Source organism: Panthera onca, chromosome F1 (assembly GCF_046562875.1).
Source record: "Panthera onca isolate mPanOnc1 chromosome F1, mPanOnc1 haplotype 2, whole genome shotgun sequence".
NCBI classification, from domain to species: Eukaryota; Metazoa; Chordata; class Mammalia; order Carnivora; family Felidae; genus Panthera; species Panthera onca.
Genome location: NC_138355.1, coordinates 24854432 through 24869816, shown reverse-complemented (window position 1 = coordinate 24869816; position 15385 = coordinate 24854432). Strand labels below are relative to the sequence as shown.

Genomic DNA, 15385 nt, shown 5'->3' with positions numbered 1-15385 from the left:
CAAGGAAAACTAACAGCTTCTTCAAAACCATGCTTCAACAGGAAATGGCAGTGTACCTACATACCAGCTTCATTTCCAGAAATAAACAATCTATAGAAATTCATAACACTAACAGACTCACATCCAGATTTCTAGTAAGTGTATGCCTTTGTTCCACCTCATTTTCCAACTTCTTCTTTAGATGAGATATCTCATGTTCCAGTTTTTCTATCTGGCCACTAAGCCTTTGTTTGGTTTCCGTTTCAGATCGCTCTAATATTCCCTAAGGTAAAAAAAGATTTTTTGGTTATGCTTAAGAAAGAAATTAAAAAAGTAATACAGAGAAAATGAAAGGCTATAGAGCATTACAACCCATTTCTACATGAAGAAATTAAAATCTAGAACATTTACCAAAAAAATCTTCTGACATTTTTCGTATTAAAATATCTACTTAATAAAGGAAAAGAGACATATTGCAATAGTCATTCAGACCTCCTGAAGTTTTAAAATAAAAAATAAAAACAAAAATTTAATCTTGTAAACAACTCAACTGCACAGGACTCTGTAAATATAGATTTGAGGGTGAAAACTGCTAAATACACGGTTTCAATCAGTTCTCTTTCAAGGTTTTATTTATATAATGCATGACAAAAGTGACAGAAAAATGTTCTAATTAAGAACCTGAGAGGATGCAATGTTAAAACTACTTATTTAACTAGAACATTTTTTTCTACAGGTTTTTTTTTTTTTTTTGGTTACCTGAATTGTTTGCAGGTTAGTCAGCAGCAAGTTTTGCCCTCTTTGTTCGGCTAACAAAGACTCTCTTTGTTGAGAAAGGCGGACTTCGGACAATTTAAGCATCTCCTTTTCCTTTTTCAAGTTTTCTGCTCTTACCTTGAGGCAAATACAAGTAAAAGAAAAAATTTAAAAGATCCCTCATTGTTATTTCTTTTTTTTTTAATTTTTTTTTTTAAACGTTTATTTATTTTTGAGACAGAGAGAGACAGAGCATGAACAGGGGAGGGTCAGAGAGAGGGAGACAGAATCTGAAACAGGCTCCAGGCTCTGAGCTGTCAGCACAGAGTCTGACGCGGGGCTTGAACCCACGGACCGTGAGATCATGACCCGAGCCGAAGTTGGCTGCTCAACCGACTGAGCCACTCAGGCACCCCCCTCATTGTTATTTCTTAATGCTAATTAGAGACGAGGACATTTCTTCATTACATAAGAATTTATAACTCTTAATTTTCAGGTGTTAAAATATGAAGCAAAAATTATGGGAATATCAATAGACCAAAGGAAAAAAATCTTGCAATTACCACAAATACTTAATGATTTCTCTGCTCTTAACAAATCAGACTTTGAAACAGCCAACAAAAAAACCTAAAACATCAGAGTAAAACAAAATTGCAAAATTTTGCTACATTCATACCTATATATTATTAAATTATGCAAGTTTTAGAACCAAAGCTTGGTTTCTAAGTATCTGGTTTGAGAATGATGACGGATTTATTTCCATTTTTTCTGCCTCATGAAGAGTACACTCTGAGTCTCAGGAGATTTGGAAGGGTGCTCTGAAAACAAATATCCTCAAAGTATTCATAACTACACCATAAATCATAAATGAGCAATCATAAAACTTACTCTCCCAGTTTGAAAAAATGATGCTGTCCATTCCCCACAAATGAGTGGAAACATATAAAAATGAAGGGATGTAGCCAACAGAATTAGAAAACCTAGGTATAAGTCCCAACCAACCCATCTCTCACGACTATCTCAAACAGGAAATCATTTAAGTTTTGAATCTGTTTCTCAACCGGTAAAATGGGGGACAAGTGCACCTAGCTCACAATGATCAGAAAGTTGTGAGACAACTTTACAGAACAGTAAAACATTAAATAGAAATTCATCATCAAGAATCCAGTATAGTTGAAAGTACTGCCAATTTCTAGTAGATATTTGTATTCATGTTGAAATTCAGAAATATAATTTATAAGATTTTTATATTTTTATCACAAATGAGCAAGAATGAATGAAATATTCATTTGTCTGTTACAGAAACAGTGATTTACAAATTTAGTATGAAATGGAAGACCTGTAAAGAAATCTTAGTCCAGAAAAGCAAATTTCTTTCCCCATTTAGTTTTGATAGAAACAATCACTAAACTGATGCACAACTAGGTATTTAGAAACTATGCTAATAAGGATTTGAAATCAGGGAGCCGGGATGTCAGTCAGTTGGGCGTGTGACTCTTGGTTTCAGCTTGAGTCATAATCTCAGTTTGTGGGTTCGAGCCCCATACGGGGCTCTATGCTGGCAGCATGGTGCCTGCTCGGGATTCTCTTTCTCCCTCTCTCTGCCCCTCCCCTGAGCGCACATGCACTCTCTTTCTAACAAATAAGTAGACTTGAAATCCATAAACCTCTCAAACACCTGTATCATATCAACCAGCGGAATCAAAGTAATAACTAAAAAACACATGCCAAATGCAATTTACAATGCAAATCAGATGAGGGAAATTGGTCTCACTTCTGCAACAGCCAGCTTTTCATTTGCTCCTCTCAAATCTTGCGTCATTGTATTGATAATCTGTTCCTGCTTTTGAGTTGTTGCAGTAAGTTTCTGATTTCTCTCATGTAGGGATGTTATTTCTCGACGATATCCTTCAACATTATCTTGTAACATTTCATAACTTATGTGAGAGAAAAGAATTCCATTAGCAACTGAAATACTGAATCCTAGCTTATTCCTTGAAGAACTTTACAACAGACTAATTTCACACGATTAACAATATGAAAAAAAGTACCTTGTGTAATAATGTAAAACCTTCAACTCCAAATTTAACAGTTAAATTCAAATTCTAAGTAAACTTTAAGTTCTCATTTCATGCTGAATTAACTTTTTAAGCTAGATTTTGATTCTTTTTAAGCTAAGAATTTTGATCACATTCAAAATAGCACCAATATAATGTTGATACATGAAACACCCACCACGATACAGAATGCAATTTATTTATGCATGGTTAGAGTTTTGCAGATCCTTTTTTCCTCTATAATTCTTTCTATTATGTGCTTGAAAGCCTACAAATGGCTGGCTACAGTTATTAACATAGGGGAAAAAAGGTGCTTATATCTGGGGTATCAAACTGTTGGGACTGTATGGAGGAAACAACCTGCCATATGCTTACAAAAACCTAGTTTTATCATGCAGTATACAGAAATACATTTCATTCTAACTTACTAAACTAACAAGTATTTGATAGACCTACTAAAACTATAAAATGAGGTTTACTATTACTTTTATAAATGACCAAGAAAGTGAATTTTCTCAAAATTAACTGTCTAGTGCTTGCTTCTCTTCTACCTAGAAAAGGCTGAATGAAATTTGCTCACATTTTTCTCATCCTCTTATGCATTTATGAAATAATTTCGTCCTATAGAAACAGTAGATTGTTCAATCTCAGGAAGGAAAACCAGCAACATTCTTCACATCAATTTCAACTTATTAAAAAACTACCTGGCCTACTTAGGAAATGCCCAAGAGAATCATTAATCAATATTCAAAAATGAACCCCCACAGCCCTGGATTATAGTCCACATATGAGTAAACTTTTGCAAACTAATCCTTGAACTGGATTCAACTGAATATTAAAGTTCAGACTATTTTTACTAAGACTATTAACTTATGAATAAAAGAAAACTTACCGTTTAGAAGCAAAATCTAGTTGTGTAGATATTTTGGTGTTTTGTGATCGCAAATCTGTAATTTGATCCTGAAGTTTCTCAAGCTGCTCATTTTGTATTTTTTCATTATCTGCCTTTTCTTTCTTGTAATTCTCAAAAATTTCCTGCAACTAAATATTGATGAAATTATTAAAAGATGACCACCTGTGTTCTCAAAGAATCTAACCAAGATAAAAGTGTCATGGTGTGTTCTTACCTGTTTAAGAGCAGCCTTTGCTTCTATAGCCTCTGCTGACTCAATTACAGGTACTGGAGCAGGAGTGGAAGCAGACTGTGATGTACTTGAACGTTTCGGAGTTGATGCAAGAGAAATATCATCTAAACTTGAAGCTTCAGAAATGTAAAAGTAATAATGTAACATCTCTTTGTACATATGGCATTGCCAAAATAAACAAGCTCGACTTATTTAAACGAAACAGTAAGATTACAGAGATTATGAAAGAAGGAATCTAATGAACAATCTACCATGATCACTTTCAGTTTCTGGTTAGAGACAATATTTGCAAATGAAATGGTGAAACAAGACATAACTAAAAGGTCATGGAGATGTAATGTATAGTATGGGAATATGGTCAGTGATAGTGAGTTAACTCTGTATGGTGACAGAAGGTAACTAGACTTATAGAATGTGGGAGTCATTTCATGTTGTATGCAAATGTCAAATCGTTATGAGGTACACCTGAAATTAATAGTATATTGTATGTCAACTATACTTAAAAATAAACAAATATAGTAATTCATGGATTCTAAGATGCACACTTGTCAACAATGGTCAGAATTTCTTCTTTCTTAGTCATACCTAAAATGATTATATGTTTTAGGATTGGTGATGTCATGATTGATCAATCACATATAGTAGATAAATTTGAAGCTACCATCAGTAAACACTGCTTATGTTGCAAAATCTATTCTATAATATACATTTAAAAAATATTTCCCAAAATTACTTGGAATTTTTTAGGATAATATGTAAAAACCTACCTTGTAAAGGAATGGCAACTCCTGTTGTTTGTGACAACAAAATACGGTACATATCACGCTGACGAACTATAGAATCAACAAGCTGCATTTGATGTTGTCGTGACTCCCGGAGTTGTTCTAATTCAGTGAGGGCATTCTCAAGTTTTAGCTGCAGCTCAGTGATTCTGTAGGAAAAGAAATCAGTCTATTTCACATGACTGAGACTGAGTTATAATATCTACTATAAATTCTACTGTATTTCAATAAACTATAAATTAATAAACATTTTACCATCTATCATTAAGCATAATGTTTTGTCTCTCTTATCTTTTCCTTCTTCTGCTGGTATTTTAAGAACCACTTTAAAAACCTCCACCATACAGGACTCAGGTACTCACCAATGTCACCTGAAAAATCTGTTTGCAAAAATCAAACCAATTCCACTCAGTCCAAATCTCCGTCTTGTTAGCCACTGCTCTTTCTCTGGCACCAAACACATTTTTGGAAAAAATTCGTTACTCTGCTTGAGTAATTCCTACATTACCTTCTCCATGAAGCCTGGTCTGTTTCCTTAAACCTAGGCTAGGTCCTCCACCTCTACACTCTCAAAGACAGACTTCTAGCCATTACAGAACTGAACACACGGGACTAAAATTATCCTACTTATTTATATACCTTATTCTATCTTACCATCAATCTCATCCACAAATTGAGATCCCTAAGAGTAAAAAAAAATTTTTTTTGTATTGTTGCTCAATTCTTTTTTCCGTTAAGTCATCATATTCCCAGTTTACAACACTATTAGGGACACGTAAGAACTTTTTAATAAATATTTTTGCTAAACAAACTGAGGTAATCAGTTGCTTACTTGGATGAAGTTGTTTCTTGTTCCTCTCTTTCTCTGGTTTCCCCAAGTTCCCTAAGGGCCACTAAGAGACGTTGATTTTGCTGTTGAAGTTCTTCAATATTTCTATAAGATACTAGATGCTGTGATATTACTTCAGATGAACTACTTATATCAGCGGAGCTCACTTCCTCATCACGAATTACATGATTACCCCTTGCTTCCTCAAGTTCCATCAAAAGCACTCTAATCTAAAAACAAAATTTTAATATATTATCAAATAGCATTGACTTTGATTCTGGAAATGTTTAGAATAAAAATTTTCAAATGAAAATATTACTTTATGAAAGCCATCAATATTAAATTATCTTAATATCAAGATTGTTTTAGATATTAAAACTTAAATTTTAATGGGAAAAACTATTTTTCATTTCTATAAAAGTGTCAATGAAAGCTGTTGTTTTTTTTTAAATCACCAATTCACAATTCTAGAAGGATGGTCCCATTTTTGTAAAACAGTGGCCAAATAAAACACAAAGAAATATATACCTGTGTGTGTGTATGCTTGCACTTGCATGCTTATGTATATATTGTATGGTGCGGAAGAAGGACAGCATGAAAAATAGATTTTAATTCCATTCATGAGGTTTTCATGTATGTGCGTAAACCTACACATAAAATTGAGGATAAAATATATGAACAAGATAGATCTACATTCTTGACTTACTCAGTTGGAAAAAAAAAGTCCCAGAGTAATGCATATAGCATGGTTTTATTTCAATAAAAACAAGAGGTTGGGGGGGGGGTGGGGGGGAAACGCACCTGGGTGGCTCAGTCAGTTAAGCATCCAACTTCTGATTCTGACTCAGACTCAGGTCCTAGTCTCACAGTTCACTGAGTTCAAGCCCCGCACTGACAATGCGGAGCCTGCTTGGGATTCTCTCTCTCCCTCTCTCTCTACCCCTCCCATGCTCATACATGTGCTCTCTCAAAATAAATAAAAAAAACCAAAAACCAAAAAACAAGGAATGCTTATACATGTTCATGAATGTTCACCTGTGTCTGCATATATATGAAAAAAGACATGAAAAAATGTTAGCACTGGTTATATTCTGGGACTTGAGTAGGAGGCAGAAACTTTTACTTATCCCTGAATTATATCATTTATTACAATCGGTACTTGCAATTTGAAAATTTATCAAGTACTTAAAATATAAATGGGAAGGGTGATGAAAAAACAAAAAAACAATGACTAGCCTATAATTCTGTTAGAGTAGTATCCCTAACTGATGAGAACTTCAGATGCAGTAGTTCTATCTTAGATACCTGCAGATTCGATCACCACTGGGCAGTCTATACAGAAAAAAAAAGAGAAAAGAAACAAAAAATTCTAACCTGTTGTGAAAGATCTTTTATTTGTATTTCCATTCTTTGATTGTCTCTTTCAAGCACAGATGAATGTTTGTTAGCTTTATCAGTGTCCTCCTGCAATCGTTGAATCTCCTTTAAAACATAAATTCTAATGAAAATTCTGTATTCCCTTCTAAGATCTATACCAATAAAGTAGTTATATGAACAATAAAAATACACAGTGCTCAACTACTTCTGTATAAAATAGTAGTTTCTAAAGAGTTACTTCTCTACAAATATGAACACATACACTTCTTAATATCTCAAGTACTGCTTATCATTATGCTAATGCAAACAATGGAGAATTTGCCACTCCGAATTAACTGCAAATTACAATTATACAACCACATGAAATTAATAGTGTATATCAAATAACATCACACAAATACTCTCAAAAGCTGTGTTACTGAGATGAAAACAAAGGACTGTATTTTAATGCTAATCATTAATACGTTGCTTATCTGCAAATACATATCAAAAGTAAAAAATGTTGGGTAAGGGATGCATAAAACTTGTATAAAAAAGGCATCAGGAATTAATTCTAAAGAAGCAATAGCCAATGTTTCAAGGCTGTTAAAAAAAATAGCATAAGCAGTGCCTTGCTAAGTTTCGCATCACAATATCACTAGGGATTTAGGGGCATACTTTTAAGGAGCCTGAAAAAAGCACAAAGTTTGTTGAAATCTTATACTTTATCTCAAATCCATACAAATTTTGCCTCTTGATGAGTTTTTTTTTTACATAATAATGTTTTAAATACTATCCAAGTGAAAGATGGCTCATATCTATCCTGTGGTTTCAAGTACCTGAATGCACTGCCCTAAAGGTATGCATAAACCATTTTCTGTAGAAACAAGTATGTAACAAAATGAAGAAGGCAAATACTCATGAGAGATGGCAATGATACAAATCTGCTGAGTTTAAAATGGGATTAACTACGATGCCAAGGAAGAAGCAATTTGGTTATAAAACTCTTAAGTATCTAACAAATGAACATCACAGAATCTAGACTGGAGGACACATGATATTGGTTATGGACAAAAGATTCTACTATAAAGAAAATACAGAAATTATCTATAAATTCTTTACTAGTTTTAAAAAAGTATGTAAAGGATTTTTATTGTTATACCTGCACATTAGTGAAAAACAAATAGGTTTTTTCCACAATGACCATCTGCCCCTCTACTTCACTATCCTCTTCAGACAATAAGCTCCAGGCAAAACACTCTCAACAGTGAGAAACTCAAGATGATGTAATTATATCCAAGGGACTTCTTTTCGAACAATGGGGTTGGGGGTGTGTGTGTGTGCAGATTTTAAATGCCAATATTCTGTCAAGGCAAGACTGACAGATGTCATATAACCCAGGAGAAAGAGACCATTAAATATAATATACCCTGATTTAAACTGACAAGTAAACAACAAAATAGCAACAGCAACAAAATTTTAAGTTTGAATTAAGGACCCTATTTATTTATACTAATCTCCAGGAAAAAAAAAAAAAAAAGAAACTGATCAGTTTAGAACAGCAGATACAAATGGATTTAACTGAATTTTCTCAATAAAATTTGTTTAATAAACTTTGACTACTTCTCAGTAATATTAATAGTTGTACCCTAAAAGCAAAATTATCAGAAAGTTTTTTAATCATTATCTAATAAAAAGGAACCTTAAAAGGGAAGATATTTGTGAATTTCCTTGGTACTTCCAATTGGCAAAGAACAGTTAACAAAATAATGTACATAAATATTTGCCAAATTATGAAATGTTATAAAAAAGGAGTTCTTCTCTATGGTCAAACAATGTTACCATTTCTAGATAGAATATCAGAACCTGACTGACAAGGAATGACTGTGACAAATTTAAAAGAGTTTTATTACAAAGAGACTGTTATTTTAATTTGAAGAGAAGCCCAGCGAGATTTGGCTATTCATCATCCACTAGAGAATCCTACAGAAAACATCTCTAATGTCTTAAAAAATATAAAAGGCTCCCATAATTTTAGCAGAGTAAGAATAGAACATTTCATTATTACAGGTGTTTAATAAAGTAGAATTACCCTATTGCTGAAAAAGCACGATTAGCCTTTCCCAACTCAAACACTTTAATTCTAGGAAAGAATTACCTAGTAAATCATGTGTCATCTAGATTTTTCCCACAGCTAAAATTTAAGAATGGAACCAACCTTCATAGCTTGTTCAAGCTTAACAGATAAACTTGCCACAGCTTTCTGAGCACGTTCATACTCCTCACGCTGGCGTTTCAAAATTGGTGCTTTAGCTTCAACTTCTTTCACTATTTCATCTAGATATTTATTAATTCTTTTATTCTCTAGTTTCTCCAAAAGCAACTGATCCTGAGTTTCCACATAAGCATTATACAGCTGAAAGGAGAAGAGGGATTGTTTCAAATCTGAGCATAACAACAAAAGTATATACCTGTAATTGATACAGCCTCATAATAAATATGTGTTAGCACTTACATAAGACATTAATGTTTATTTACTATGTTGTAAGAACCAGAAACCAAGAAAGCTTTTCTTGGAATGTTCCAAGAAATCATCAGATGATTTTAAGAATAATTTTTCTCAGCATTAAATTTCAGCAAATTTCCTTTTGCTGAAGGAAAACAGTAAGATTTAAATACCATTCGTACCTCAGTTAATTTCATGCCAGGCTTCACTATCTTAGCTACAGCTGCTGCAGTAGGAGACATGGCTGCAAGTTCCTCTTCAGATAATATGGCTCCTGTGCCAAGACATAGGAATCTAGTGTATTTCTGTAATATTTCAAACTAAAGCCACTAACAGTTTTTTCAAGACGAGTAAAATGTGACACCTATGAAGCATTACATACAAATTCCTATGTGGATTTTACAATGGGGTATCAAATTGTCAGGTAACATAATCCAATTCTAAAAATCATGCAGTTAAGTATAGTTAAAGATATTCTGGAAGTTGACACATAAATTATGTGTGATCAAATGATAATTATACTTGACAATATAGTAAAGATACAGATAGATATTAATTTTAAAGTAAAAAATTCTAATTCTATAAATTAATGGAGTTTCCTTTATCACAACTTGATAAAGAAATACTATTAGCGGAAATTAGTAAGAACTATGTAGGAAGTTCTAGTACTTCATTCAAACCATTATTAAGTACCTATTAATCCATACCTTTACGTTTTGTGGCAGAAAGCAGGTCATTTGCATTCTCTAATTCCTTCTCCAACTTTCCTATTTTCTCAAGCATTTCTTTTTCCATTTGATCTTTAGATTCCTCCACTTCTAGAAGATGATCTTGAATTGCTTTATTGGCTAAAAACATTTTTAAAGACAATATCCAAACATACAATTAAAATCTTGGAAGTTTATAAAACGTAACAGAATAGTCATTATTTTTCCCTTCAGTAGACAACATTAAATTGTAGACAGGCTATGGTTTATGGCTGACAGTCACCCTCTGAAAGTTCTTGCTCTACATTCCTTAAATGTCCTAGCCTGGTGAATCTACTTCTCCTTTGGATGTCTCCAATCTAAGGGGAAAATAAGGGAATTCAGATTGTAAAGAAGTGGCTCTACGTAAATTCAGATTGTAAAGAAGTGGCTTTATTCTGATCTTTAGAACACAGAAAATGACTGGAAAAAGATCATACGAAAATGAAGAATATAAGAAAATCAAAGACCCTAAAAGACACAATTTACAAACTGAAATGTTAGGCTTATTTATGGAGTAAGAGAATACCCAAACTACTCATCAAGTAAGTGTCTCATAAATGGAAGAAAAATTTCCTTTAGAAATCAGACCATATATAGGATTATAAGATGAAAAAAACAGAAAACTAGTAGCTAACTCTATTTTCAAAATAGAAAATATCTGCTGAAAATAGAATTCAAAGTTTCTTACTCCAAGAATCTTTCTTCTATACCAAATTTTGTCTCTAATAAGATTGCCTTCCAAATCCAACAACCTACACAAATGTGAAGAAAAAAAACACCTTTTATCTAAAACCAAAAATAATCCCCATAATTTAAATCTTACCTTCTCCAGCTTCTTTCAAAAGTTTGTGCAGTTCATCTACTGCTCGGGTCAGTTCATTGCTCTTTGCCTCGGAGTCATCAGCAGCACTCTAAAATTTAATCTTACAAAGTTATTTGACATCCAAAAATGCAACAGTAGGACACTAAAATGTGAGGCTGGGCATTTACCTTGTATAGATTAGAGAGTTTTATGTGAGCATTTAATTCATTGTGGAATTTCTCTTCCATACTGGCCTGCTGTTCCTTGGCCTGCAAAAAAGACCCAATTACAGCAGTCTCATCTGAACTGAATTTAGAATGCTTATCAAAGACTAAGATAAAAAATACAATTTACAAAGAGATAAAAATTAACATCAATTTTCATGATAAAGGTGAATTACCTTAAAAACAAAAATATGTTTTTATCTTAAAGTGTAATACATAAATACTAAAATTAACCATACTCATTTTCAAACAATATATTGGATATTGGATAAACTACGTGATTGCCTTTTCTGGGTCTAGCTATTTTAACCTAGCTACATCATATCAGTATCCTGGCCATTTTATGGTGCCAGAAATAGTTCACAACATGAAATCATTTTAAAAATAATAGCGTCATAAATGCTTTTTTTTTTAAATTTTTTTTAATGTTTTTTTATTTTATTTTTGAGACAGAGAGAGACAGAGCATGAGCTGGGGAGGGTTAGAGAGAGAGGGAGACACAGAATCCGAAGAAGGCTCCAGGCTCTGAGCTGTCAGCACAGAGCCCGACGCGGGGCTCGAACTCACAGACGGTGAGATCGTGACCTGGGCCGAAGTCAGAAGCTCAACCGACTGAGCCACCCAGGCGCCCCGCCTTATAAATGCTTTGACGATTTTATAAAAGAGAAATTTTAAAGTGGTCTTCTATACCTCTTTTAGTTTGGTCAACAGCTCTTCTACATGTTTTTGAAGATTCTCATTTGACATCTTCAAGCCATTCATCTGTTCTTCCATTCTGGAAACCTAGGAACAAGAGAGTTGGGTAGAGGGAAGATGTTGTATTAGCTGAAATTAATTTTCAATTACATAACATAAACGTATGTTTCGATAAATATGCATAAAATTTAGCTGCCAAGTGAAAGCAAAATAATCCCCAAACCCAAAAAAGGATTTCATATAAAATATGTATATGTAAGAGAATGAAAAATAACAGCTCACAGAACAATACACTTGGATTTAGTTGACAAAATTTATCACCACTTCTTAAACAAGTCTTAAAGATATATAAAAAAATAGAGAGTATCAAAATTCATCAAAGAAGATCTTAAAATATTTAATTATATGCAACTGGTTCATTTCCTAGGCCAAATGTTTGAGTTATGTCCTCCACATTTCTAACATTATAATACATTTCATTTGGTATACCCATGGAATATTTTTGTAATAACCTGGCACATAAATGTAAGTTTTAACCAAAATGAAAAAAAAGTTTTACTAACTTACCTCTTCTTTTTTGTTTTCAAGATTACATTTAAGCTCTAGAATCTCATTTCCTTTTTCTCTGCCAAGAGCCAGAAGTTCATCAGTTTTAGTTTTCAACTCTGTATTCAGCCATGTATTCTGATTATGTAATAACTCCTTTTCTTGCTCCAAACGTTTTTCTCGATACTAAAAATATCCAAGAAAATCATGTTTACAATTAAAGACAATATAGGGCTAATAAAAGATTTTGTCTGTAGCTAAAGAACACAAGCAGAACCTTATTTTAACGGAAATAAGTATTTGCATGCATTCTTAACAGAAAATAGGTAATCAGGTAAGATAATCATATCAAGAACTATAAGAAACAAACATCACATAAACACTTCAATTAAAATGGCCATAATATTTAATTAATTCCCTGATATTAAACAAAAACAAAAACACAGATTTTAATCACTTTATAGATAACCTGCCCACATTTAAAATTTAATTTAGGGAGTTTTAAGCAAACATTGTATTTTGTGCATTAGAAATTATTTGTTACTTGCTTTAACAGAAACATCAGAAGCTTGAAGTTCATCCAGTTTTAACTGAAGATCACCCTTTGTGGCATTGCTTTCTTTAAGTTTTTCATTTAGACGTTTAAAATCCTCTAGAAAGGTCAGAAGAGAATTTGAAAATAATGACTAATTAATGTTCAGAGAAACCAAACATCAAAGATACATCTCTAGAAATACAAGCAATTAATACAAAGTAGTTCTCGACTTCTTTATTTTGTTTCTGTCATACTTAGTTATAAATTTAATTTAAACATGCAGATGATAAACCAAATTTGTGCACCCAAGCCAACATATAACTTACACTGGTTATTTTAAATGCAGTATCTTAAGCTAAATATGCAAATTAGCATTAATTTTCCTGATATATACTTACAGATCTATTAAAATTTCATAAATAGCCATTTAAGTTAAAAAGCAGTGATAACAAAAACCTACTCAACAGAGCCAGAACATGTACATGCTTAGTTTTCTATATACTCCTTACAGCAAAGTTTTATTAAATTTTTTTTTTTAATGTTTATTTTTGAGAGAGAGTGAGCATAAGTGGGGGAGGGGAAGAGAGGGGGACAGAGGATCCAAAGCAGGCTCTGCAGTGACAGCAGTAAGCCCTATGTGGGGCTCAAAGTCACAAACTGTGAGGTAAGGACATGAGCCATAGTTGGATGCTCAACTGATTGAGCCAACCAGGTTCACCTACATGAAAGTTTTTATTAAAAAAAATTCCGGGGCACCTGCGTGGCTCAGTTGGTTAAAGTGTCCAACTCTTGATTTTGGATCAGGCCATAATCTCATGGTTCCTGCGTTCAAGTCCTGCATCAGGCTCTACACTGATGATTGAGATTCTCTCTTCTTCTCTGCCACTCCCCTGCTTGTGTGTATACCCTCTCTCTCTCAAAATAAACAAACAAAAAAAAATGTTTCAATTTTATCTACCTATTAGTTGATCAACTTCATCAACAAATACTCTGAAGTAACTTTTCTGAGACTGGAAAAGTATAGTTACCTAACTGAATAGTACTGTATAGCAACATAAATAATTGAAAATTCTTCCATTAATAAAACTTCAAAAATTTTTAAAAAGTAACCAAAGGGAATTTGATACATTAAACTGCTTAAGAGTCATGTTTACCTTAAAACATCAACTGTTTCACATACTATCTACTATCTATCTTACGTACGTGTGTTACTTAGCTTATGTTCCTGCCTCGTAACTCCTTCAGTCTGTAGTTTTAAATATAAGCTCTCCTTTCAGGTTCTTCTACATATTGAATGTTTATGGACAGTTTATTCCAGCAAGTGTGTCTGTATAAAATGAAGGAGTTTAGCCTCTACAACTAAACACTTAAACTGCTTCCAATCTGATGTTATAAATAACGCTGTAGTGTTAGCATGTAAATCTCGGTTCAAATTACAACTTCTTAGCGATGTTTTTCATTTATGCATACTTATCTAGACACTGCTTTAAAACCTTGGTAATGATCTACAGACAAACGAGTGGCAGACACAATAGGATATTACATTGAATTATATTCTGCGCTATGACAAAGAAACACCAGCAACAGAAATGGACTGAGGATTAATTCCTAGCACTGTAAGAAGAGACAGGAAAGAGTGAAGTTAGAGCCTAAAGTATTTTCTCATACCTGTTAAATATTCAAGTTCTTGAGATAGTCTCTCATTGGTTCTAACTAAGTCTCTTTTCTCAGCTTCTAATTCTTCTTTTGTCCTTGTAAACTGGCTCTATCATGTAAAGGAGAAGCATAATACATTTAAATTAAAAAATAAAGTTGATTAATCATTATAGGAACTTGAACACAGAACTTTAACATTAGCTGTGGTTTAAGAATGGTTGGTTTTTCCTTATAACTTAATACATTTAAAAGTTTAAAAATTACCCATAATCTCAACACTTCTATTTATATTTTGCAGTTTTAAAAATTATTTTTCATAGCTTATGAAAAAATTTCCCATATCATTATTTATCACTTGGAAATGTCCTAGTTACTTAAACATGACTTTATAGACAGGACATTTTATTTCTAATTTTTTGCTGCCATAAAATACAATTATGATGACTGTCACTGTATTTACACCTTGGTTCAAATTATTTTTTTAAGAAAGAGCCCTAGAAATGGAATGTCTTAAAACCTTTAATATATTTTGTCAACTGTTTTACAGCAAGATAATGGCAATTAACATGCTTTGATTCATAAGCACCAATCTCAAGCCACTCATGCCAGAACTGAAGATTAAAAAAAAAAAAAAAAAAAAAAAAAAAAGAAATCAATGTTCACAGGAGGAGGTAAAAAATAATTACCTGATTGTTTTATCTGCATTTTTCCTTAAAATTTTTTTTTTTATTTTTTTGCATTTTTCTGATTACAAGTAAAGCAGAGCA

The 15385-nt window shown here is 32.8% G+C and overlaps 1 protein-coding gene across 2 annotated transcripts in view; it reads right to left on the bottom strand.

Annotated features, from left to right (window-relative positions):
• The window catches only part of TPR (translocated promoter region, nuclear basket protein), a 69668-nt gene that overhangs the window by 48596 nt on the left and 5687 nt on the right, over positions 1 to 15385 (bottom strand). For both annotated transcript variants that reach the window (XM_060643688.3, XM_060643689.3), the window contains 17 exons: positions 14631 to 14727; positions 12976 to 13079; positions 12449 to 12613; positions 11876 to 11968; positions 11150 to 11230; positions 10983 to 11070; positions 10118 to 10258; positions 9593 to 9684; positions 9123 to 9320; positions 6923 to 7030; positions 5552 to 5778; positions 4705 to 4868; positions 3920 to 4053; positions 3685 to 3833; positions 2510 to 2672; positions 739 to 873; positions 122 to 262 (listed from right to left, as the gene is read on the bottom strand). In XM_060643688.3, coding sequence (XP_060499671.2) covers positions 122 to 262; positions 739 to 873; positions 2510 to 2672; positions 3685 to 3833; positions 3920 to 4053; positions 4705 to 4868; positions 5552 to 5778; positions 6923 to 7030; positions 9123 to 9320; positions 9593 to 9684; positions 10118 to 10258; positions 10983 to 11070; positions 11150 to 11230; positions 11876 to 11968; positions 12449 to 12613; positions 12976 to 13079; positions 14631 to 14727 — 2280 coding nt within the window. The remainder of the gene's footprint in view (positions 1 to 121; positions 263 to 738; positions 874 to 2509; positions 2673 to 3684; positions 3834 to 3919; positions 4054 to 4704; positions 4869 to 5551; positions 5779 to 6922; positions 7031 to 9122; positions 9321 to 9592; positions 9685 to 10117; positions 10259 to 10982; positions 11071 to 11149; positions 11231 to 11875; positions 11969 to 12448; positions 12614 to 12975; positions 13080 to 14630; positions 14728 to 15385) is intronic.